General features: G+C 37.6%; 1 protein-coding gene across 2 annotated transcripts in view; it reads right to left on the reverse strand.

The window, feature by feature from the left end:
- The window catches only part of fndc3ba (fibronectin type III domain containing 3Ba), a 132,466-nt gene that overhangs the window by 53,375 nt on the left and 53,014 nt on the right, over positions 1–26,077 (reverse strand). The window contains exons 4-7 of one of the 2 annotated variants that reach the window (XM_038292334.1): positions 17,168–17,244; positions 9,712–9,943; positions 9,409–9,589; positions 7,232–7,362 (exon numbers count right to left, since the gene is read on the reverse strand). In XM_038292334.1, the coding sequence (XP_038148262.1) occupies positions 7,232–7,362; positions 9,409–9,589; positions 9,712–9,943; positions 17,168–17,244 (621 nt within the window). The remainder of the gene's footprint in view (positions 1–7,231; positions 7,363–9,408; positions 9,590–9,711; positions 9,944–17,167; positions 17,245–26,077) is intronic. The other variant, XM_038292335.1, reaches the window with a different exon arrangement.

Here is a 26,077-nt window from a genome sequence, read left to right on the forward strand (position 1 = left end):
TGCAAAAGGAGGGCAGATTTTGAAGGTGTTTAAAACTCTAACCTCACTCAACCGTCTCGACTGAAAAAGATTGGCAGAAGGTCTGGATTTAGACAAAAGCATGACTGAAAACATGGCAGTTCAGCAGTAATATGGCATAAAATACGGCCCTGAAGAGGAAGCTCAGAAAGTCACTAGTTTTCAGTGCTGAACACAATCAGACTCCTCAACGGCATACATTTTCTGCAAAAAGTTGTTCAAAATGGTGAGTTACAGTTAAGATTGTAAACCAATTTGAATATCAAATTTGTATATTTTCTGCCTTTGTTTCTAACTTTATCATCTATCTAACTATTGTCTGAATAAAGTTCTTTTGGATCCCAGAAAAATTCTCCAATGCTGGTTGAACGATCAAGCCCACAGCATGCCTGGAACTGTTACAGTACACCAAGCTGAGCTATAGAAACTCACTGCGAGAAAAATCAAATAAACTTATGAGTTATAACCTATCAGGAGCTTGAAGTCGAAGCATTAAAAAACATTCAGATTACTGAATTAATTTTCTTAACAGATTAAACATAATATCTGCAGTTTGAAAGTGCTGTGAGTTTACTGCTTACATGTCATGCTTCAGTCAACTGAATTCGGGAATGTCTGTTGAATTTATTGTGATTGGCGAGAACAACCGTCCCTTCTAATCCCTTTATGCGATATCAGCAGGAGAGACATTCTTCTGCTGGTAAATCCGACTCCTGTTCCCAGTTTTTTGTGAATATCCTGCTTACGTTCCTATCCTCAGATTTCTCTTTTATTTTGCCCTCATTCAGTATTTTTTATCTCATCTCTCTCTACTATCAACTTTCCACCCTCTAAGACTCTATTCTTCCACTTCAGCGCTCTCCATCTTGTCATTTCACTCTACAAACATGGCCCTATTTGGGTTTGTGGGAAGGGGTCAAAGTTTGTTTGGGGAGAGTAGGTGGGTGAGAGGGATTGAGATTATCACCATAGTGACTCACTAAAACAGAATGGCAAGACAGCCCTTAATTTACTGTAGGATTGTTTCTACAGACACAACAAGAGGAGGTGAGGAGAATTAAAATAATTGCTGAGTCATGACTTTAACGTCAATTGGGTTTTGTTTTTTTAATTAAAACTGCTTCTAATGCAACATTGGATTTAATAATTTACCCAGGAAGACTATAACGTGCCTGGAAGGAGCTGGAATAGAACCTACAACCCACTCAGCAAAAGTTTCACAAAAGGTTTCGGATTAACAAAGCTTTTAAGGCAACTAAAGAACAAACTAAATGTTTTTTTTCTTACTATTAAAATTGTCTTGTAAAAGAAACTGACTTTTTTTTTCTCTCTGATCAACTATAACCAGTGATCCTCTGAAGCACAAAATTACGCATGGAAAACAGAAGTGATCACTTGTAGGGCAAAATGAAATTGTTTGTGATATGTTTATCGATGAGATAAAGCACAACAGCTGTAAGGGAAAAAAAAAATCCTATGGAGGTATGTTGGTTCATTAGGGGTTCTAGAGAAAACATAACGAAAAAGTGGTATTTTTATCTCTTGTTAAAACCAAAAACCACATAGGTCAATTATAAGTACACTACAAAGGGAAGAATTTCTCGAACAACAAACAGTTCTCTATTGTTCTGTACACAGCATCTGCCTGTATTGGGCAAGCACTGGCACACCAGTTGATGTTGTTGAGTTTTAAAAAGCTTATTTGGAACCTTCCAGGGTCCATATCAACTACGATAAACAGTAAAAAAAATAATCACTGTGACAGCATCTTATAATATTGGTCAAAAAAACAATGCATTTTAGTATTGTTTGTGTTGTGAAATTGAACTATATGTAACATTAGTAAACTGTACTACTGGTAAACTACACTCAAACAAGGTATCAAATCTCTTCTGCAGACTATTTCAGGAGACAAAAGCTAAAAACCAATTCGTTTGGTGAATTTATTCTGAAAATTCAAAGCATTTAATACTTTATTTAAAAAGGTTAAACTGTTTTATTTAATGAAATAGAACACTACATTATATCTCACATTGCATTAACGAAAACAACATGGTACATACAGCACTTATAATACACATCTGGTTTCTCCAGACCTCTCAGCTCTTGGCAATGACGTAGCAGCAAAAAAGAAGGGCTAAAGGAGCCGCTCCATCTGTTTCTGCTGAAATTCCAGTTTTTCTGAGTGTGAGACAGGATCTGCGGTGGTGATGATGCAGAGCCAAGATGGAGGAACAGAGGGGACGGAGCTCACATCTGTTTCTGTTCAGCGAGCGGCTCAGTTCTGAGGAAAAGGGCCTGTAGAGCTGGCTTTACTGGGGAATGGACACTGCAAGCCAAGCCAGCCTGCTGCCTTACTGGCACCGGGGCAATAGCCACACACACGGATAAAGAAAGGGCATCAAGGGCAAAGCGTAGGCGGCTGACTGTGTGTCTCTGTGTGTGTGTGGTATTTGGGGTTGGACTGCACTTGGATATGCATGGCCAAGCTGCAACTTTGTTGGAATATTTGTACTATGATCTTCAGCTCTGTTTCTCTCTCTTCATCTTTCCCTCTCACCACTAAAGACATTTCATATCTGTGTCTTTTTTCTATTTACAGTCTTTCCAACTCCAGTCTCACCTAACCCACCTTTAAAATCCTACATTCCTCCCCTCTTTCTGTTTGCTTGCACTTCTTTGGACCATCATGCTCTGATTGTTTTACAGGAAACCCAGTGTGTGTGTGTGTGTGTGTGTGTGTTGATGGGAGGAATATCTAGCTGAGTCAGCCTAATCGCCGGGCCTGTACTGAGAACCTGGTAGACCGGAACAGACAGTCGATAACATGCTGACAGGATTCTGTCTGTAAAATCTGTTATTGTTTGTTTAATTCTACAGTAGGAGCATCATGAAACTATGAAAACCTTAGGCCAAAAAAATCTAGCCAGTCAATTAGGCAATCTCAGATGATACATGTGGTAGGCTAATGAAAACAATTTCTAATGCACCAAAGCCAAACATTTCGCCAAAGGTACGTTGGTTATTTGAATGGACAGATCTCCAAACATTTGTACATGCACTTTAATTATAGGTAAGTAGATCGAAACATTGAGAAAATCTTACAAAAAGGTGCTCTACTGGCTTTAACTATCCATTAAAACTTCATTCAGAAGAAAGTCGCCACAGGAAGCCTGAAAAAGCAGTATTACATATTATCTTCAAGCGATTATGACTAGGGAGTGATGATGAGTAATAAACCAATTTATCCTGATGAATTTACCTTCTTCTGATCTTAAAGGTATAGTGGAGGATTTTCTTTTTCTGGGTGGATCATAAAAATAAGTGGTCCTCCTAATTGTCAATCATTCTGGTGATATGTTTACATAAGGCCGTCCTATGTGCTTGTCCCCTTTTTTACTTACTGGTGTTGAGTCTGATATAGTGGAAAAATTGCAAATCTTCTTTTGAAAAGTAAGCTTGTATGAGAGATGCAAACAGCAACTTAGCAATTTAGATTCCTTCATTTATACTTCTATGTCTTTTTTTCCACTAACACATCATTAAGTTTTTATAAAAAGTCCTTATCTAGTTTTTTTTTTTCTTTCCCTCTTGCATTTTAGGGCATCCATAGTGTCGCTTATAACAGACAAAAAGTTGGCACATTGCTCTGTTCAAATTGTTCTTTCTTTTTCTTTTGTCTGCTCAAACAAATTGCCCCAGGTGGGATTAATAAAGTGGTCTAAGTCTATATAGCTCATTAATGGTTTAGATCAGGGGTCTTCAAGGTTTTCCAGGCCAAGGACCCCCAAACTGATCGCCAGATCGAGCGGGGACCCCCTATTTATATATATTGCATGAAATTGTGAAATATCAAACTGGTGCTATAGTCAGTCTATTTCATATAGTGTCATGTAACGATAGTAATTTCCCCCTGGGATTATTAAAGTCTGATTTTGATTCCTTGTTGATGGGACAGGTGTTGTGAATGAAACGGTGCCCAGCTTGAAAGAGCTCCTGTGTGCATTTATGACTGAAAGACATCTTCTGCTTCCATTTATCTGTTTATTACAGTGTGTTGAATTCATGCTAATGTGTATTTAAAGACATTTCAATTAATGGAAAAAAGAATTCCAGGGGGGAATATAAAAAAAGTTTAATCAACCAAAACTTTTGCGACCCCCATGCAGTACCTCTGAGGACCCCCTAGGGGTCGCGGACCCCCTGTTGAAGACCTCCGGTTTAGATCATTTGTACCATTTAAGCATCCATCTATTCTTTTGCTTGTTCATCAGGGTCACAGGAGGCTGGTGCCCATCTCCAGGTGTTTCAAGGTGAAAGGCAGGCTACACGCTAAACAGGTCACCAATTCATTGCAGGGTACAGATACAGTAAGACCCATGCGTGCTCTAGGAGAAAGACCCTATGCCGGGAGTTGAACCCAGGACCTTGGACAGTTCTTTACAGTACACCAGTGTGCAGTCCCCAATCAAATATACCCAATTTAAATTAAAGCTCACATAAAAATGTTGTTCCAAACACAAAGATCTTTGTTATCACATTAAATTGGACAGATATAGTTTATCCCTGATAGATGCTTATATTATAAGCAATCATGCCCTGACTATATATTGAGTCAATTTTTAAATGTATTCCTTAGTGTATAATTTTATATAATTATATAAATTGATATAATTTTCAAAGTTTGTATTATTGTTTATTGTATAGTTTTTTTTACAGTTATGTCGTATATTACTTTTTGTGTTAAATATCTTGTTTAAATACAGTTGTAAACCAAGACACATGCACAAATTCATGCACTATAAACATATAGACATATAAACACACACACTTTATTCCAGTTAAAATATGTTTGATTCAGGAGAAAGCATGTTGGTCTTATTGTAAAAAGTGATGTATGAGGTGAAGGGTGAACCTTTAGCAATGAATTTGAAATACTTTTTACTAATATATTAATAGTTCTTATTTTATATCACTAAGCATTTAATACAGCGCACTTACGATGAGGCAGACTGTTTATCATGAGACCTTCTCAACCAGGCTGTTTAATATTTGTTTTATTCATTTCCAGATTTCTTTTTCCTCAAACTTTGTTTTCATTTTGTATTTCACAAAGTACACATAATCTTCAAGCTATAAGAACAAAATATTATTTGATGATTTACTAAATAAAATCTGAAAGCTATTGCAGAGCCAGAAGATTTCCGTAGTGGTGGTCAAATTCAAATGAGAGGTGGCCCAAAACTGATAGGCTAGGAAACCATTTTACCAACAGGAAAATGAACGAGCACAAAATCCATATTTTCCACACAAAAAAAACACTAAATACTTTAATTGAATGTTTTAGTCAAAAAAGGATATAAAAGAAGGCATATAAATTATAGTACGTATAAGTATAAACAAAGCAAAAACTGGCAGGTTATTCAATAAGTTTTGTTACAGGAAAATATCACATGTTTTATATAAAAAGAATATTCCTTTTTTTTAAGGAATATAAACTGTTTTCTTTTTTTTAATAAAAGGAAACCGTTTATAAATCCTCTGAGACATGGGCTATTCATCATTATTAAGTGATCCACAATGGTTTCATGGTTGTGTTCCAACTCACACAGAATAAACAGTGAAGATGCTTGTTGTTTTGCTCGTTTTTCTTTTTTGGACAGTAATGTTTTATCTCCTGTAGTTTATTAAGAGCACCCTTTGCTCTAGGACTGAGAAAACATGTTTTTACAAACCCCCACTGCTTGAACAAATCTACACCTAGAAAAAAACAATGTTGCTATATAATGGAACGATTACTCATATTCTGCATGTATGCTTACAAAACTCCAAAAAAAAAAAAAAAAGAAAGCAATCAATTATTTATTTCCTTTTTGGCCTCTAAGAGATTCTATTTGTAATTATAGTTATTAGAATTACTTGTATGGACCCAAAACTTACAGAAATAGTTGTTTACATGATGTGCTAAATAAATCATTCTGTTTTCCATTTTGTGGCTGAGAGTGAATAGTTTGAGGTAGAACTCGGCCTCAGAAACTAGCTTTTGTTTGAAATTCCATGTGTTTTTTAATCAAAAATCCATGGCAATCTGGATAAACTGGTAATCATATACTATATACGAAAAAATGCAAATCGTATGTGTCATTGAACAGACAGTTAGATATCTAATGGTGTAAAATTCTAATTAATGCCTCCCGTGGTGTAAATAACCCATAGTTGCACAATGCAAAGTTGTTGATGTTCTGCTTGAATTTTAAAAGTTTCATAAGCAGAATCTTCTAATTAATGCAAGAAATTCATTCTTTCTGCTCTTTTTATTAGAAATATACTGTTACAGTAAGAAAACTAAAAGTAGTCTCTTTAAGAAACTGTAAACTGTAAAAGACCCCAAACAATAGTTTAAAACTCTTATGCTAATTTTTTTTATGTAAATAGCAGTATTAGCAGGCTGTAAAATCAATGTAGCATACAGGAAATGGAATCTTGTGTTTTGTTTTGTGTTCTTAGTTGAGCTCAAGCATTAAAACGAACAAATACATCCACACTTGACCATGACAGACCCGTTAGAGTGTAGAAGTCAATGAATTTCTGTCCCTTCATGTTTTTCTTTCATCACTTCCTTACTTGTCCCTCTGTACTGTTAGGGCATAAAAATGGTATTTAACATTCCTCTTATTGACAACACCTTAAAGAAAAAATGCATGAGGGTGATTGTGTTCCTCAGTGTCTTTGCACATGTGTGTATGAGGCATAATGCTGAGCTGTGGCGTCTAAATCACAGAGCTCAAAGGTTCCCTTCATCCCATGGAGGACTCTACAGGTATGTGACACCCCCTTCCCCCTATCTTTTCTAGCCTGCTCTCACAATCCCCCCTTACTTGGCTCAGCCTTCCCCAACAAGGCCTGTATTGTGGGGAAGGTAAAACGATAGCGCTGAGGGACAGGTTCAGCTATGTGGTTACCCAGACAACCCTTCTTCCCCACCTTCCCACCTCAGTCTCCATCACCATCCTAACCTCCAGATCTTTTCAGCACATTGAGTTTGCTTTTATTTTTCTGTCTCATTGTGTTTTGGGGGAAATTTTAGTGGCAAAAGAAAAATCCCTTATTCTTGCTTTAAGAAATATGTGGCTACACATATGTTATTAAGTAAGAGGCACCCTTTAGTTTGTTGTATCAGTTTGCTGGTTTTTCTCACTGCTTTGTTTCCTACCTTGTGTGTGCGTCTCTGGCTCACTGTTTCGTGGACTGCAGCGAGGTCGTCTTTCTGGCTTCTTGCCTCCTGGACTGCTGGCTCCACCCCCCGACCCCACTGACCCAAGTGATGGGGCGTGAGATTTGTTACTGGATCACAAAGTAAATCACAATATTAAAATTAATTTTAACACACATAAAGAAGCATAAGGTTGTTTGGGGATTAAACATGCTCAAATTTCTTATTGATTATTGGAAATGAGATGCAGCAAAGGTTTTACATATCATAAAAAAAACATTTTTTTTTTACCTAAATATAGTTGATTCTATTTATCAAACATTAGGAAAAATGTGTTTTTGTTAGATATAAAACAGGAGTTCTTAACTCAAATTCTACATCTACATAAATTGGGATTGACCTAAAACATGATCAAAGAACCTCCATAAGGCTACGTTCACACTGCAGGCCCTAATGCTTAATTCCGATTTTTCTGTTGACATTTCCAAATATATGCGACTTGTATGTGATCTCCTGTGTGAACTGCATTCATTCTGTACAACTTAAGTGTGCATGTTCAGTAGAGGACACAATGACTTCACAAGCAAGCATCCTCTGTGTTTACAGAAGTACTGTAATTTTCGGACTATTAGCCGCACCTGAATATAAGCCGCAGAAGTTAAATTGCATGATTTGTACATATACAAGCCACACTGGACTATAAGGCGCAGGTTTTTTATGTTTAATGTCGGTCTTTCTCGCTGTCGTTCTGTCTGGTACCACTCGCGGTAGAAGTCTGCTTCCGGAGGACCTCCGCATTCCCCCGCGTGCGGTTACCGTACTTGTGTGTTGAAGCACAAGTGACGTCAACATGGTGGATGGTAAAATCCATAGATTTAGGTATTACGCTAGTGGCCGTTAGTTGTAAAAGTCCATAGATAAGCCGCATTGTTATATAAGCCGCAAGGTTGAAAAATGGAGAAAAAGTCGCGGCTTATAGTCCGAAAATTACGGTAAATATGGATGGTAGTGCTGGAGCACATCTAGCGCTCTTTCCAAACCTGAAAAACCCAATCTTTTCAAGATGGTTAAAAAAAGACTGCGTTCTACATTATTGTCCACCATGGTTGTTGTTTTTATTCCCGCTTCTGCGTAGCAAGACACACAATAGTGACCTTTGTTGAGTATTAATGATGTTCAGATCAAATGAATGCGACCCGGCCGTTCAGACACAGGTCACATTTGAAATGATCGGATATGTATCAGATTCAGGACCACATAGCCAAGGCGAGGGTCGCATTGGAAAAAATCGGATCTGTGTTGTTCAGATCATTATGAAAAGATCAGATACAGGTCACATATGGGCTAAAGAAAAATCGGATTTGGGTCACTTCAGGCTCCTGTGTGAATGTGGCTAAGATATTCCACCAGTTTTGTTGCAATCTACCATACAGTTATACTGTTAAAACAAATGTATTTCTCTTAATTGTATGCACTGAAATACTAAATTAACATGGAGCAGATATTTTACTGAACAAATCACCAGAAATGCAAAAATGTTTTATTCTAAATGTAGTGCATCGAGAATATGTAGAAAACAAAACTTTATAAAATACTAGTAAATATTATATGAAATAAATGTCACCATGAAATTAAAAACAAATGCTTATTTAAAAAATATGATATAATAATATATTAATATTTTGTTTTTTTGTCACTTTATGTTGTAAAGCTACTTTAGCTATTGCAGTGTCTTTTATTTTTTAACTTCGTTGTTTCAATTTCAGCTCTTTTTATTTCCTGGTCTTATGTTAAAAACAGGGGTGGTTATGTGTGTGGCAGTGCTGGTCAGAGGTCAGAACAGGAACCAGCTTTCAAAATAACAAACAGGACAAGAAGATGGAGAAGAAGAAAATAATTGATGCCTATTATTTGGGGGCCTTTTGCAGAATGCGTCAAATTTTTCATTTACAATGTCCTAAAACAGAAGCATCTTAAACTTATTGAGAGAAAATTCTCATCGGACTTGCTGAAACCCAAAGATTTTAATGAAATTTGTGTTAAATGTTTAGAACAGGAAAACATGTCATAAAACTAAGATATTTTTAAGCCTTTGAAGAAGCAAATGTGAGAAAAAAAAACTAAACAGTTCTATCCTAATATGTTTTGAGTGTCAGTGGTACAAGATTCATGATTACCTATATCCATTTTGTGCTGGCCCCAGGCTGCCCTTATACAGAGTGGAAGGAGGGGAATTGAGTCGATTCTGTCTTTCTGGATCCTTTATCTTTTTAGGGGGTGGTTTACTGTACGTCTCCTCTCTGCTGATGTAGTTTGACATCCCATAAACTGGGATAATTTCTGAAAGGAGAAAGGACACTAAAAATTTGGTGAAATTTACATTTGATATTATTGTGATCATTTACTGCATAATTGGTCATTTAAAATCAAAATTCAAGGTGTTCAGGAGGTGGGTGACTTTCTGGTGTAAAAGTGAGTACCTTGATCGCTGTACATTGGGGGAAGGTGGTGTTGGTAGTACTGGTGAGGTGGCAGCTCACCAGGGCTGACAGTGGGATAGAAAGAGTGAGAGCTGGGAATGAAGTGGGGGTGAGCCAAGTACGGGGGAAGGTGATGTGTGGGGGACAGAGCTGGAGAGTAGGAGGGAGGGTAGCACTCTGGGGACTGTGGGGTCACCACCACTCTGCGAACCCCTGTGGTATCCTCCAGCACCTGCAGAAGAAAAATGGGTTGAATATTTTAAGACAGGTTCACACATTCTGTAAAATTAGTGAATTTTTTATACACTCTGACAACCATACACTAAAATAAGGGTGTAAGTGTAATGGGTCATGCATACACTGCAAATTCTAACAGATTTTTAAAATAGCCATAAAGGTATTTGTTTATATGCTTTTCTTTGGATTTTATGTAATAGAGCAATGCAAAGTTATGGCTTAATTTAATTTGAAAGAAATATAAGACACTATTTTTGTAGTTTATCATCTGCATGTTACAGATGCATCTCAAAGATACTGCAGCTCTGACTGTATCATAGTTGGAAACATTGGAATGTGAAAAACAGGACGTTTTTTGTTTTTTTATGAGTGTGTCAGCTTACATGGTAATTATTTGTCATTTCTTGCCTTTCATTTTAAACTTGATGAAGTAACCTTATACTGAAAGTTGTGTTTCTTTGACATTCAATTAATGATATTTAAGGGTAAGGGAATGACAAATGACTTTGCTCAGTTGTCTGACAGATACACAAATTGATGAATGTCAAAACAAATTTGACATGATGGATAATGAAGAAGAATGCATCATTTCCTAAAAACCAGATGAGTCAAAAAAGGAAGTATTACAGGAGGAGTCAAGTAGATAAAGCATACCTAAAAATAAGAGGTGATAAATTGACAGGTCCTACATGTTTCAAGCTTGGACAGCTCACTGCAACTTTTTGATGCAGGATGTATTATGTATGAAGCTGGTCTAACAGGTTCTCTTCCAGTATAGCCCTTCACGTAGCACCGTCCCTCTTCAGCTTACAGTGACCACCTTCATGCTTTGCTATGTCCCCTACATGCTTCAGGGTAAACTGCAAACATGACAATGTTAAGTTTTCCTTGGTCTTGAAGAAGCTTTTGCTGTGCACCACGTTTCTCTTACAAATTTCTGAATTCAAACATGTAGTTACTAAATTTGATGCAGAAATGTAATATAGGGTATAAATATAAATACATGTTGCATTTTAACAATAACGCACTACTTCGAGTAGATACATAAAAAGAGAATATAACATATTGATGGTTTTAGAAATTGGCTTGCTACATTTAAAGAAATTGTCCTTTAGTCAGTAAAGGGGGAAACAGTTTGATGTGGATGAATCTAATAAAAGAATATATGCAAATAAGTATAATTAACTATGAACCAACGCAAACACAATCCCAAGGCTCCAACATTCTCCTTAAATAAGCTGCAATTCACTACATGTATTCACTTTCACATTCATGATCTGGAACCAATGGACACACACACAAAAACACGCATACACACATTCCAATCATTCACACTCTTTCACAGGCCTGCATTCCAAGGAAGGAGCAAACACACACTCCCTGCAGAGACTGGAAGCAATCTCAGGTCCTTAACAACAACACAAGCATACAGTCAGACAACCGCCAGACAATACAGCAAAAGCCTGTACATTAGGAGCAACAGATTTACAAAACGTATGGGAAGGAAAAATTAAAAGCGTGTCAAAAAAGGCGGGAAGGAAAACAACGAATAGCAACCCTGTCTACCATCTATCCTCTGAAAAACAGTCTTTACAGGAAAGCAAGGCCAAAGTCTCTGTGAGGACGTGGGGAGGTGGCCTGCATAACTGGTCCACATGTGCATTTTATGGGCATGAACTCAATTCAAACAACTGTGAACAGGCTCATCTGCACACAGAACGGTCAACTCGCTCCAGGCATTAACATGTGTTGAAGATGACTGAGGTGATTACTACCCCACCCCCCCCCACCCCCCCCCCCACCCCCAAAAAAAAAAAAAAAAAAAAAAAAAACCTACCAAATGCAAATGCCTGTCTGGCCTATCGAGCTTGTTTATGTAAGTGTGACAGCGTTTTCCGCTCAAACAAAAACACACACCCACGGTAAGCCAATGACCTGACTTCCATTGGCATAGAAGCACAATCTCAACACAAACACAGCACTGATGCATTCATACAGTAACACTACCATTTTTTTTGTCACAATTGGAGCATTTCATGGAGAACGCAGACAAAATAATATAACAAAAAAAAATGAGTCTCACATTCTGAAATCAGCACATTCCTGTAGCATTGAGGGGAAAAGGGGCACCTCAGTTTCTTGAATTTTTACACTTCAACTAACCAGATAGATGCAATGCCTGGTACTTGATTAGTGTGTGGTTTGAACATGTGTTCTGAAAAATGTCTTTTATCAATGCCTTTCAATCTCCAATGGTTGTTGCCAGAACCTCAGAATTCTACTGAAATTTCTCAAGAAACAATCTGCTTTAAGGAAGCCCCTTTGTGTACTTTGTTTTTTAGCTTTAGTCTTGTTTTGATTTTTGTGGCTGAGAAATGGCTTGAAATGTGAGAAATCTGCAAGTAAACACCCTTAGGGAAGAATTTTCCTGAACCAAGGGACATTTTATGAGCTTTGCACAATGCACAGATTGTATGCTGGACCTTTCTTCTTAACCTCATCACTATGAAACATATGTTCATAATAACTCCTAAGTGGCTTATTTGGTTTGACATAAACAAGAAATGAGTAGCTGCATGAGTAGATTAATTATCAGTACATCAGATAAAACAGCAGATTGTCTCTTATTTCTATGGCTGGTGAAATAATGTGTGGCTTCTAGTTCAAAGAAATAAGCCATAGGAAGGATATAAGGTGTTGTGCCATATGCCATGGTCATGGTTTGTGGACATTCGGAACCAGTGCCCATATTTCATCTTGATACGACGACCAGAGAAGAGGATAAAGTTTGGTGAATAACCAGCTGCAAAATATAAATTCCCAGCTGGCTGGTAATTGAATGGAATATAAATCCACATTAATGTGACATCCTACCTAGATGAGCATTAAACATAACATCACAAAAAAGGGAAGAGTTTTTGAGCTTTTGAAATTGTGACTGCCTAACACCTTGCATAAACTTTATTGATTATACATTTATTTGCAGCGCAAAGGCAGAGGTTGGTGGAGGTTTTTTAAACCAAAAAACCTTTTTTTGTTCACAAATACAACAAGAGATATTAAAGCTTTTTGTTACAACAAAAAAAATAAATTAAAACACTTTACAGGGACATGTCAGTAAACCAGAGGTAAGTTTATGACCTGCGTACAGAGGCCTTAGTCCTTGGCGTAGCAGTGAGAGGTTCAACTCCTGGCATGTAGACCTTTACTTCACGTCCCCCTAAAACTTTCTCCTAATTCCATCTTTTGTCAAACTACTTTCAAAAGTAATATAAATAAATAAATGCTACGAGTTCCTGACAAGAAATTTTTAAGAAAAAGCTCTTTGTGCCTCACATGGGTATAAATTTGAAACTAACAGCTGATTATACCTTGCACACAGACTGTTTTCACACTGGATTCCCTTCCTGACCAAACCAGGATTTAAACCAGAGTTCCCCACTTTTACAGTAAAATATTTTACCTACTTGAATTCTGAGACTGCAGTTCAAAAGAGGGGGTTTGAGAAATAAAAGGTGTATTTTTAGCAATCTGCAATAAGGGTAACATATTATACTGCAGCGTTGATGTTTGTACAGATATTTATGTGTATATCAAATTTAGAAATTGTCCTGTCTGCGAATAAAGACACTGAAAGTTTCCTCTTCTTTAGTTTTTTTTTTAATTTAATCAGTTTCAAAGAATGTTCAAGTGTTATCGTCGAAAATATTTCAGATCAGTGAATACTAAATACAGAAATTATAAAATTTAAACTAATATAACAACTGGAAAAACAGTCTGTATTAGTATTGTTGCAACATGAAGCTATACAGTTTGCAGCTAAAGCTAAATGTAGCTACTGTAGCCATTCTGAAGCCTCTGAACTAGGGCTGGGTGATAATTCAATAAAGATATATATCGATCGATAGACGTGTGGCGCAATAGAAAAAAAGAGAGTCGATAAAAGTTCGATAAAGAAACGCAGTTTTCCTTCCTTCTCATTGTAGCCTAGCATGCAGGTTTATGCTAATCACTACTTCCTCCCAACCAATCACAATCGCGGACCCAGGCACGCCGTCACAAAGCGCCGCCCTCTCAAACCACAACACAGAGCACATGAAGATGTCGCACCAAGGAGAGGTGGAGGAAATTGTTCCAAAGAAGGGTTTTTGTAGTTTGCCAGTTTGGCAGTATTTCGGTCATGGCAAGTCGGACAAAAAACAAACCACAGTCATCTGTAAAATGTGTAGGGAACCAGTGAAAACGAAGTCTGATAACTCAACCAACTTTTTTTTATCATCTCAGCCGCTCACACCCGCAGGAGTACGAGCTGTGTGGGCCATCGCCTCCGAGGAATCTTCGGGAATTTCGGGAAAATATATATATATTCAGTTCTGGGCAGTTTTCCACGTAGTTCTAACAATTGAGAGAAAAATGCTGAGGGGCCAGCAACTTCAAAGTAATAACTCAGGTTAAAGCAGGAAACTCAGCTTAGAAGAATGGGGGCGGCGGTGGTTGGGGGGGGTGTTTAAAAAAGGTTGTTAAATAAATATTTAATTGGAAGTCTGTGTTTGTGTCCTTTATTAAAATTTAATCATTTAGCAATATTATAAAAAAGTCCAGGCAGAGCTGCACATAAAATATGGTTTCAAATCTTTTCAATAATTATTGATATCGATCAATATGCATTTTTTTTTTATCGATAAGCTTTTTATCTATATCGCCCAGCCCTATTCTTAACCCAATCCATACCGAGTTTGGACTCATGTTGGATCAGTTAACCGTGCCGAGCCCGGTTCTTATGACCATTTACACATCACGCTAGCCCGGTTCCTTGCCTCCTATCAGCGGTCCACAATACTACAGCTCTAAAGGTGGGAATTATGCAAACAAAAGTGGAAACATTCAGGAACTTATGTGCCTAAAATTTCAGTGAGAGCCTTGGTCTCATCATCATCCCAGGTTGCACCACACTCTTTGGTGCCATTTATTGTTAACAGGCTGAGAAGAAGTTCATGCTGTGAACAGGGAATGAGATCTGTGAATTACAAAGCCAGACATGTTGGAAAACCAGCGAAATGAGCCAGCTGTCTGTAAATAGGAGATGACGCGGGCTGCTCATCACACTGTTTTCTGGGGAAAATGTCAAAGTCAAAAGCCCAGTCGTTTCCCTATCTCTAAGTCACTTAGATAGATTTCAGTTTAACAATAACACCAAGGCATTATAGATACTTATTTTATTTCATATGGCATTGGAGACATTGTGATCATTCTTCCTGAAAGTAGTGTTGAAAAAGTGGCACCAGAAGCAAGAAGCATTATCTGACATTTCTACAACAGATAAAATGTAGTGATGGAAAATTTTAACAACTAGCCTGTATTCTAGATAAAGGGCTTTACGAACACGACTCCGACTCCGACTTTCATTGTCGTTGTGTCCTTGGGCAAGACACTTCACCTGCATTGTCTACTGATGGTGGTCAGAGGGCCCGGTGGCGCCAGTGTACGGCAGCCTCGCTTCTGTCAGTGTGCCCCAGGGCAGCTGTGGCTACAATGTAGCTTGCCACCATCAGTGTGTGAGTGTGTGTGTGAATGGGTGAATGAATGTAGTGTAAAGCGCTTTGTTCAAGTCTCCTAACTTGAATAAGGGCGCTATATAAGTACATGCCATTTACCATTTACCATTTCATGAAAGTAGTGTTGAAAAAGTGGCACCAGAAGCAAGAAGCATTATCTGACATTTCTACAACAGATAAAATGTAGTGATGGAAAATTTTAACAACTAGCCTGTATTCTAGATAAAGGGCTTTACGAACACTTGAACTAGAGGCAAGGAAAAGAAATTAGTTCCCCTCTCAAGTGTACCTGTGCTCCCTAACACAGAACTAAAAAATATAAATGAGTGAAGTTCTGCAGAATCTGTTAATCATACATTAATTCGAAACATGTGTCAAAAAAGGAAAAACATCTAAAAGATACAACCCAACGTACTCCAAAGACTAGCTAGGAAACAAAGTTCAGGAAGGAAATTAAAACCTTTAAAGTTGCACATAAAGTGCAAAAACACAGCTGCACTTCAGTGATATTTCCCAGGATAATATCAGGTGGTGTTATCTATTTCAATTAGTTATCAAGTGTGGCTTTCCAAAACAGAGTTTCATGGACTGAAGATTTAATGATACTGAAGATTTAAAAATAGGGATGCACGATATTGGGATTTTGGCCGATATCCGATATGCCGATATTTTAAAACTCATGTAGCAGATAACCGATATCGATACCGATGTTAAAGCTGGACAAAAACAAGTAGTCATTGAAAATAGCAGTTTTGTTATCCATTTCTGACACTTTGAAAAATAATATACTCAAATATATTTTCATATGTTGATATCATATTGATTTTTAAAAACGCGGTATCTATCTATTTTACTTTCAAAATCTCGTGAAATTTCATCGTTCTGTTACAAACTCTCGTGATATTTTGCAAATTCTTGTGAGATTTTGTCAGTAAAATAGATCGATACCGCGTCAATATATCAACATATAAAAATATGGCAATATTTATATAATAATAAAAAATAAAAAAAATATGGCAACATTTTGTGAATTTCCGGGGGATTTCGTAGCATAACGATGACATATAGCAATATTTAATTAGTAAAAGAGATTGATATGATGTTTTTAAATGGCAATATATCAGCATATGAAGATATTGTGATATTTTAATGTATCAATATTTTTTCCCTCGTCTTTAGAAGTTTTTTAGTATGTAAAAAAGAAGTTTTTGAGGAAGAAGAAGAAGTTGTATTTTTTTTTTTTTTTTAGACTTTAGAAACTCAGAAGGTGATCAAATATAGGGTTAAATATCGGTGGGGTTGGCCAATGTTCGATATTCAGTTTTAAGGCCGATACAGGCCGATACCGATAGGGGGCCGATTATATTGTGCATCCCTGTTTAAAAACATACTGAAGAATAAAAACCAATGAGTTTTAGTGTTGGTTGATAAAATCACAAAAGGCACAAAAGTGGAGCTGTCCTGGTGACATTTGTAAACACTATGGGGGAAAAGCCCACCTTCTGCCCCATAGAATCCGTTCATTTGAGTTACATTTTTGTTAAACATGATCTAAACCTGTCCTATAAGTCAGAGGCTCTCTCAAACGTGAGCTGGATTGAGTTTACAGTAAAATCTAAATTTAAATTGCTTCCAATGAGGAAAAAACATGAGAAATGGCTTACCTGTGAGATATAACCAGGGGGGACGTGTATTGGGGGGATTGATCCATTTGGGGACATCATGGGAACCTCTGCAGGACCTGAAAGGGGGAAAAAACAAGAAGTCAAACTAAAGAATATTCTTATTTACATATGCTAATTTGCAGTACAAACACAGCTTCACACAGAGAGGAAGGAAAGGCCACCAATGGGAGAAGCACAAAAATTTAAACATGCTTTTAAAGAGTTTAAAGATATTATGTAATTTTTATAGTGTTTTCCTAAGACTTTTATTCCTGCTGATATCTTTAATTCTATAAATGCCTCATTTTCTTCTTTACAGAAGATCTAATGCTCAGACTGGATCCTGAAACATAGAATTGAGTTTTGTTTGAGACTTTAATTGGGTCATTTTAAAACCTCTTAAGACCTATTCCATCGTGAACCATTCATGACCGCCTGACTCTCAAGTCTTTTCACAGAATCTACAGTGGCAGTTCTTGACCAAATTTAGCAGGGGCACAAGGGTATTGTTTTTTGTTTGTTTTTATATGAGAACCAAATTAAACAAAAGACAGGGCAAAAGTTAATTGCTGGATTTAAATAGATACGAGCTAAAATTAAGCGAACCAAAAAAAAACATTTGAAGCTCTGGAATCCTCAGATCTAGCATAAAATACTGACGCTACCTAAAGTAGCACATCTGAAGAGCTAGTTGGAATTGGCAAAATTCGAAAACCACCCTCAATTTCCAAAAAATGTTTTTACATTTGCTTGAGGTGGTTTGTGGCATTGCAAAATGTTAATTTGCAAAACGGGAGATGGAAACACTGTTTTTGAAGCAGCTCTTATGTAGCGAACTTTTATCTCAAAGGACTGATAAGCTGGAAGCAAACCTGGCTGCAAGCAACAACGCCATTACTAACTGATATTGGAACGTAAGAACAACTTGCCTGGAAAGCAACATTTTAATTAAAACTCTCCTACAGTACTGATTGGTGGTCAGAGCTAGATTGCAGCCTCTACATCCTGTTTAAGTCATGTATGACAGTAGCCTGGGTGCCATTCCAAACTTAGTCCCTCAAACAAGGTTTGAGGTCGGGAAGTTCGGTCTGGCATTGCTCCATAGTAGCGCGAGTATGATCGCCTACTCTCTGGCGATCCAATCAAATTGTCAGGGCGGGCTTTATACGATGATGAACAGTTGATCAACAGTAACGTAATCAACCACGTGACCAAAGCGTGCATGGGTGACAACAACAATGGCTGCCGCTGGAGAGTTTAGGTGAGTAGATTCTGCTATTAGGTCTGTCCTAGAAGATATCGATAGCAAATTTATTTTAAAAGGGGAACAGAGAAACGCGATCAAGGCTCATCTTCTTATTCTAGGCGTGCAACTGCACGCTTTGATTTTTGTTGACAACAACTATGCATCGCTTAACAAACGTCATGCACTCCGTTGCTCTTATTGGTTGTAGGTCTATCCAATTGAGTGCAAAGGCATTTTTTTTCCTGGTTCGTTCAAAACACGCCCCATAATCACAGCTCTATGGAGCAGTATCAGACTCATATTCTGACTAGAATTGAGTCGGACTACGTCAGGCTAGTATGACAGCGTAACATGAAAGAAACATTTGACAAATTATGCTTCAAGGTGCTCTGTTAACTCGCTGGAAATCTAATGGAAAAAACACAAATTTGAATTTCCTTTTTTTAAACTTTTAAAAGTTTGCTTAAATTTCATTTCAGGTAGATGGAAACACGCTAAGGTGACGGAAGCTAAAAGTACAACAACCTAATGTTTAAATTATCCCTCCACCCATCTAACCAGCTTTTCCAAATTTTTCCATCTCCGGCAGTCTATGGGCAAAAGGCAAGGTACACCGTGGACATCACTGGAGTCTGTCACAGAGCAACATGGATACACACACAGCCATACAACCATGCATACACAAACTCACACCTAAGGAGAATTTAGGGAAGCCAATTAACAGCCATGTTTTTGGACTATGGGAGGAAGCCGGAGTACTGGGAGAGAACCCATGCATGCATGGGAACATGCAAACTCCATGTAGAAAGACCCTGGACCAGGAATCTGACCCTGAACCTTCTTGCTGCAAGGCAACAGTGCTACAAACATCACCACCTTGCAGCCCATTTATTAAAATCATCAATAAATAAAACTGTAAGAAATAAAAAAAAGTTAATATTACAAAGGACTCATCAGCTAGGATTTCTGTTTTAGTGCTCATAATAATGTACGTTTATATCATAATTGTATTCTGTGTTAGATATTCGGCACAGGGACCATAAGAGGGGGGCAGGACCAGTTCTATGGTGGCACTGGCCCCTGTCTAGAACCGCCCATGGCCTCAAGCAGATTTTGGACCTGTTATTTTTTATTTATCATGGTCTTTCATTCTAAGCAGCTTTTCTTTTAGTTCTGAAGGAAATGCATCACCACAGCATGCAGCCACTACAAGGTTTCAATGATTATTATGTTTAGGGTGATTTCTAATAGTTGTTTTCTAACTCACATTCTGTTTTTCATTTTGTCAAAAAAAAAAAAAAAAAAGTTATGTGTAGTTTATCTTTCTTTTGACATTATCTTGTTTAGAAATATCAGCATATCTTCAAAGGTGAAACTCAGGGGTAAATTATTAAAAGATCAAATTAAATCTCTGCTGAGAAAGTGAAGTACAAATGTTCTTAATAGAATCAGCAGACTAAAAAAATATGTTGACTTTTCAACTGTCCATATCTCCCTTCTCCAAAAATCTCCCATGTCTCTCCTGCTCTGGCTCTCTGTGATGGAGGTCTGCGGCTGTTAAAGTCATCCGGCCCCCTCCGGGACAGCTTGAAGCAGAACTGGCCTTAGAATAAATCACACAGCGGAGGTGCATATGCACAGGAGGCCCTCGCTAACTGAAAACCCACACGCACAAGAATGAAAACATGCTAATATTTTCTGCCCACCTCAGCACGTGTTAAAGGATTCCTAAAACCTGATCAAATGTGATACTTTAAAGATGTGTTAATCGTCAGTTGATGGAAAAACTTAACCATGAAAGTTTCAGAGTGTTTAGATAGCCACTGCCATTACGCTTACCTTCTTTCCTTCCAAATGAGTCAAACATCTTAATTACTTTGCTCTGACTCACTCGATCCCATACTATTTTTTTTTTATCTCAACTATGTGAATCTCCCAATTTTACACCAGCCATTACTCACATCCTTCATTCCTCCTAACTTCATCTTTTCCACATTCCCCATTGGATGGTCAACTTCTTTCCACCTCCCTTTGCTCCAGTTGCTCTTTTCCTTCTCCTTCCCAACCAAACAAACAGGTAACAGTACAGAAAACACTCAGACTAACACAACTTGAGCAAAGTCTGCCGTGTGGTCCAGTACTGGGTGCAGTGAGTAGGTCACAGGGTAGGCAAAGACAGGCCTTATTCACTGCCACCTGCATCTTACCCTGGGGAGCAGCCTGGGATATGAAAGTAGTCATTGAAAAGAAGGTCATGGCATAGGGAGAGCACATTGCACACACAGAGTCCCTCCAAAGCTTTTCCATCGCTGCTCACAGCACACTTTCCACATTGCTCACACATACTCTGAGTTACCCTCTCACGGACGCACACACATTCTTAGCAAACAGACGTGTGTTTAGACAGTCTCTGCTGCCTCCGTGCTCTTCACTCAGCAAACAGCAGCATTCCTCTGCTCATGCACACAAAGACGCGCACACATAAATACACACACAGAAAATTCCCATCTATGGCCCCCAGGATTGGACCCAGCAGGACCAACTATCCCCCCCAACCCATCCCTAAAGCACAAGACACTCTTTGTCCCACTATTCCTCATACACACACCGCTGTAAGCCGTACTATGTTAAATGTGCATTTAGAAAAGCTCAGCAGAGATGTAAAAGTGTGCTGTTTGTGTACATGTGTAAATCATTTAGTGCGTGCAATAACATCACTTTCAGGTCTCGTCTGCAGCTTCCCCCGCAAATAAAGTCGTAGCTTCCTCTGCTTAATCCTGCTGGAATCCCAGACAACGGAGTTCCATCAGCTCCCCCCTGCCCCCTTTGCTTCACGCCGCACTCATCTACCATCTGTTGCTTCCTCTGCTTCCGACTGCTGGAAGAGTTAGGATGAGGTCAGGTGATGCGCTCAGAGTAATCTGAAGTAAATGTGTCTGGGTACGAGCATTTGTAATTTGGTCCTTCTGGGACCTAAAGGTACACTGCAAAAAATTGAAATCTAAATAAGTGCCTTTTTCTTGAACTGAGTAGGTAAGTGAGACACTTTGCCAATGCAATAAGAACACTTACATTCAATATAGGAAAAAAATCTTATTTTAAGAGTAAAAAATATAATTCCATTGGCAAATCATCTTATTTACCTACTCAAATTAAGGGTAAATATACTTAATTTAAGACATTTTTACTTATTTCTAGATCGTTTTTGCAGTGTTCAGCATTTTTTTAATCATATAGTTTAGCATATTTGGGATTTTGTGACATTAAAAACCACTAACTGCCCAAAAAAATCATTTAGTGACCAGATTTATTTTTTTTTTTAGCTTAAAAACCCCAAAGGAGGACTTGCTAGAAAAGCATGTTGCTTTATTGGTGAAAGAAGACTGTGTTTTCTGTATCATTTAGTTGTTTAGAGCCAGAGGAAACATATAAGCTGTTAGAAGCTGCTTAAAGCAAGGAAAATCTTCCTCTCATCTTTTGTGACATGCTTAAACATGTCTGCGTTCATCCAGACTGCAAAGAGAAAGACTGAAAGTGAACCACACTTCCAGCAGGTAAGGAAAGGCCAAAAAGTATACAGCTTTCTTTGAGCCTTTAAACCTAAACTCTCATGATACTGATATCATAATATAATATAATACTTAATTGGATCTTAGTTGCTGTGGATTTATGCCTTTTTTTTAAATAGAGTATATTTTATTAAAGCTTTGTTAAATGCTTTATTCATTAAGATCCAATACCTATTTTTAAATGTCATCTCTATAGCCATCATGTTGGGTTCTTAATAGTATATTAAGACGTTCTTTTACATGGACTGCTATCTTTTATAACTAAAGGTTGTCTGTACTCCTATATAATCAATCTTCAGTTTTTAAAAGAGGTCAAGCTCGTATGTGCAAGACAAACCTCAAAAATCAGTTCCAAAATTCTACATCTATGATCATTTAAGATCAACGCCATGTAGTCAGTCCTGATTTTACTGATACTGATAAAATATGTAAAGCCTTGTATAGTGTATAACGTTATTAAAAGAGTCACTGTAATCTATGAAAATGAAGGTCTTGTTATCATCACCCATATTTAGCCTTTGAGAGAGTGGGGTGCCAAAGGTTGACTATCGAAGCCAACATTGTTATTTAGATTGTAATGAAAATACATTTTTTTGTCGTGCCTGGAGGATACCAGGATAAGTGAAGATCACCAAGGTTGTTAATTGAGTTAATAGTTTGTTTGTTTGTTTTTTCCATAACAATGAACAGTTAATCATCTAATCTTAGCTATTTGAAAAGGTCTGGGTAGTTTTCCAGGGAATCTCTGCAGAGCTTGTCCTCAGATAAACCTCAGCATTTAGCTAAATAATGACCCTAGTAGATGATTTTTTTGTTCCAATGATGAATTTATTTACAGTTCCTGAATATAGCAGTCTAAAAAAAATCAACTCCATCTTTTTTAACAGAAATTTATAAATGTGATCTGAAATCTGCAAATTTGGGCAGAAAAAAAACAACTGGCAAAAATGACTTGGAAACTAGTTCCAAACTGCATTTTATTTCACCATATACATTGCAAAAATGTAAAAGCAAAACAAAATGAAAAACTAAAGGCCGTTAAGAAAAGTAACACTGATAAAATCAGATTCACAAACTGTATTAAATGTTTGTTAAAGCTCAAGGCAATAGAACAGTTTATGATGTTGAGGTCAAAACTACTTAGATCACATCAACACAGGTATATTTAACAACTATTGAGAACTATGGTGTAAGTATGAAGATTTGGCCCAGCTTTAGGCCACAGAGCCAGGGCTCCTTCCAGTCAGTCATTTGATTCTCTGTAGGCTAAAGACATGTACACTGCAAAAATGTTCTTTAAAATGAGTAAAAATGTCTACAATTAAGTGTATTTACTCTTAATTTGAGCAGGTAAATAAGATAATCTGCCAATGGAATTCGTATTTTTACCCTTTAAATAAGATAATTAGATAATATAGAATCGAAATAAGACAATGTAATTGTTTTTTCTTATTTTAAAGTAAAACGTCTTGTTCCATTGGCAATTTATCTCACTTACCTCCTTAATTCAAGAAAAAACGCACTTATTTAAATTAAAAAAAAAGCCTTAGATTTACATTTTTTGCAGTGTAGTGCCAAATTTGAGGGTGTGTCTTCACCAGCTGGAGCTCAGTCTAAACTGGATCACCAAAAGGATCAGGATCTAAAAGCACAGCAAATCTACAAATAAATGGTTTAAAATAAAAGTATTTAGATGTTGCGAAGGCCCAGTCAAAGTCCAAATCTGCAAAATTCATTGACATGAAGCCAAAAAAAAAAAAAACTGGAAAAGAATTTCCTTTTCTTGAGGATGTAAGAGGCTAATAAAATCTAATGGAAACACACATCTGAGAGTTGGTGCAGCTATAGTTTCTTCAATATTACACCATAGTGGGTATTTCAACCATGACTGAATGAAATCACAAACATTTTGCTCCGAAGCCAGTCACCATCCAGAGAGTTATGGAAAACTTCAAATGTGATAAGAATGAAAGCTATCTAAGTTGCAAAGACAGAAACAGTAAATCTATGATCAGGACAAAGGAAACAGGTGTTTCCTCAGGTGTTTTAGAGGAAACTACCCTGAAATTGAAAAACACATTTTTTTTTATTTTTTTTTTTGTAAACAAAATGGAAAACTGGTTGTTCCAACAAAACAGACCATCTTTCAGGTAAAAAACATTACACCAAGTTTAAAACAGCAATAAAATATGTGCACCAAAGACATGTTATTCTGAAACCTTACATCTGAAAGTTTGACCTGTGCTAGTAGAAGCTTACACAAGAAATAAACACATAAATCTGCGGTAAACATCCCGTCTCACGCTTTGCCACACACAGGCATAAACACACACACTCACAGCTAGGCTGCTCCTGAACTGGCTCAACCACAAAAAAAATAAGGACCAGACAAGAAGACCAGCTTGTGATTCTGTCCAGCTGCCCATACAGTACATACACCCATACACAGAGAGGGAGAGAGATCCAGAGGAAATGATGCAACAGTTCAGATGTTCCTCATGATGCAGCTGTCAAAGACAGCTGTGTTACGGCCCCACAAAAAACAACACACCATCACACCCAGAAAGAGTGGCCCCACACACACACACACACACACGATTACTTACACACCTAAAAATGCAACAGTTTAAACTCAACCGCTCTTTAACATCTATTGTGGAGTCAAAAACGCTGAATGTATGGGTCAGTTGTGGGAAACAGTGCCTCAACAGCACTATGCATCAACAAAAAGAGAAGCGCTTGCTAACTTTATTTCTTTTTTTTTTTCTTCACTCATTTGCCTCATCCCTGCACATGTGGTCAACACATTGAAAGGAAACACAGACCCTCCTGGGAAAGCATGTGAGCGTGTTTGTATGTGCCGGGCGTTGGTATGCAACCAAAGGAGGCAGTTAGCCAGCTGACCCACATAAAAACCAAAAAGACTTTAACGGATTTCCCAACACAGACAAAAAGGAATAAGAGCATTGATGCTTGTGATTTTCAACTGTTGAATGATCTTCTTGAGAACTGTAACAGTCCCATCACAGCAGCTGCACCAGTAGATGTGGATTTCTGGATGGACATGTGTGTGCATGAATGTGTGCGTCTGGGTCACTTTTGAAGTGGCGTTGCCTAGAAGTTATGTAAGCAGAAGCATGGTAATGTTATCTGTCCTTGTAGCTGCAAGAGCAAGACACACCCACAACAGCTTTCTCTATAGTCAGACCTACATATAGACACACACACACTAGCTTGGTACAGTTCCAGTCTAGTATCCACCAGCCTAGTACCCAACAATAGTGTATATTGTTGAATTTAAGATGAATAATGTAAATAAATAAATATCTACAGGATTGAACACAACAATAGGAGTATAATGGAAAATGTAAGGAAGAAAACAGAGCAAATAGCACAAGAGATAGAATGTGGAAGTCGGAAACTGGAAACAGGAAATGTTTGAGACAACTTAAAAATAGCATCCAGCGCTATTTATACACAGAATATGTATTGCATGCTGTATGGGCAAATAAATACTGATGCAACACCAACCAGCAAACACTTAATCTCCGGTGAGTCAACTATGAACATCCATTATTCCTAAGAAGGGTGGGGCTTGGTGAAAAAGGAGGAAATCGGTTCTTCCTGCAGAGCCCCGTTTTCAGTCCATTTTTGTCATGGCACCAATACTCTGCAGTGCAGAGTGATGCCAAATTAAGCTCATACAAGAGAAGCTCATACATGAGAAGGCTGTTTGGCAGGTATGTGTAAACACATTCCTTGAGATGAGAGAGCCCTTCTATAAGAATTTAAGCTTAAAGTTACATATTCAAGGAAATCAGTAGAAAGTCTTATCATCCTAGCCAGCTGATGAAGTTATTGGCTGTATGATGACATCATCAACATCTTGTATAGGCAGGTTTCAAGTTAAGATGAAGAGCTTGCTGACTATGAATTCCCAAAAATCAACCACATCTAAAAAAAAAAATCAAGAACAAATGGAGCATGTTATAAGACAAAATTTTACAAAGATTTATGTAAATATAGATTCCTGAATCTTTGAAACCCCCCCCCCCCCCTTCATTATATCCCAGGAGTTATCCAGTTTGTCTCTAT

This window comes from Cyprinodon tularosa, unplaced genomic scaffold, assembly GCF_016077235.1.
Source record: "Cyprinodon tularosa strain WSP-4 unplaced genomic scaffold, ASM1607723v1 ctg310, whole genome shotgun sequence".
Taxonomy (NCBI): domain Eukaryota; kingdom Metazoa; phylum Chordata; class Actinopteri; order Cyprinodontiformes; family Cyprinodontidae; genus Cyprinodon; species Cyprinodon tularosa.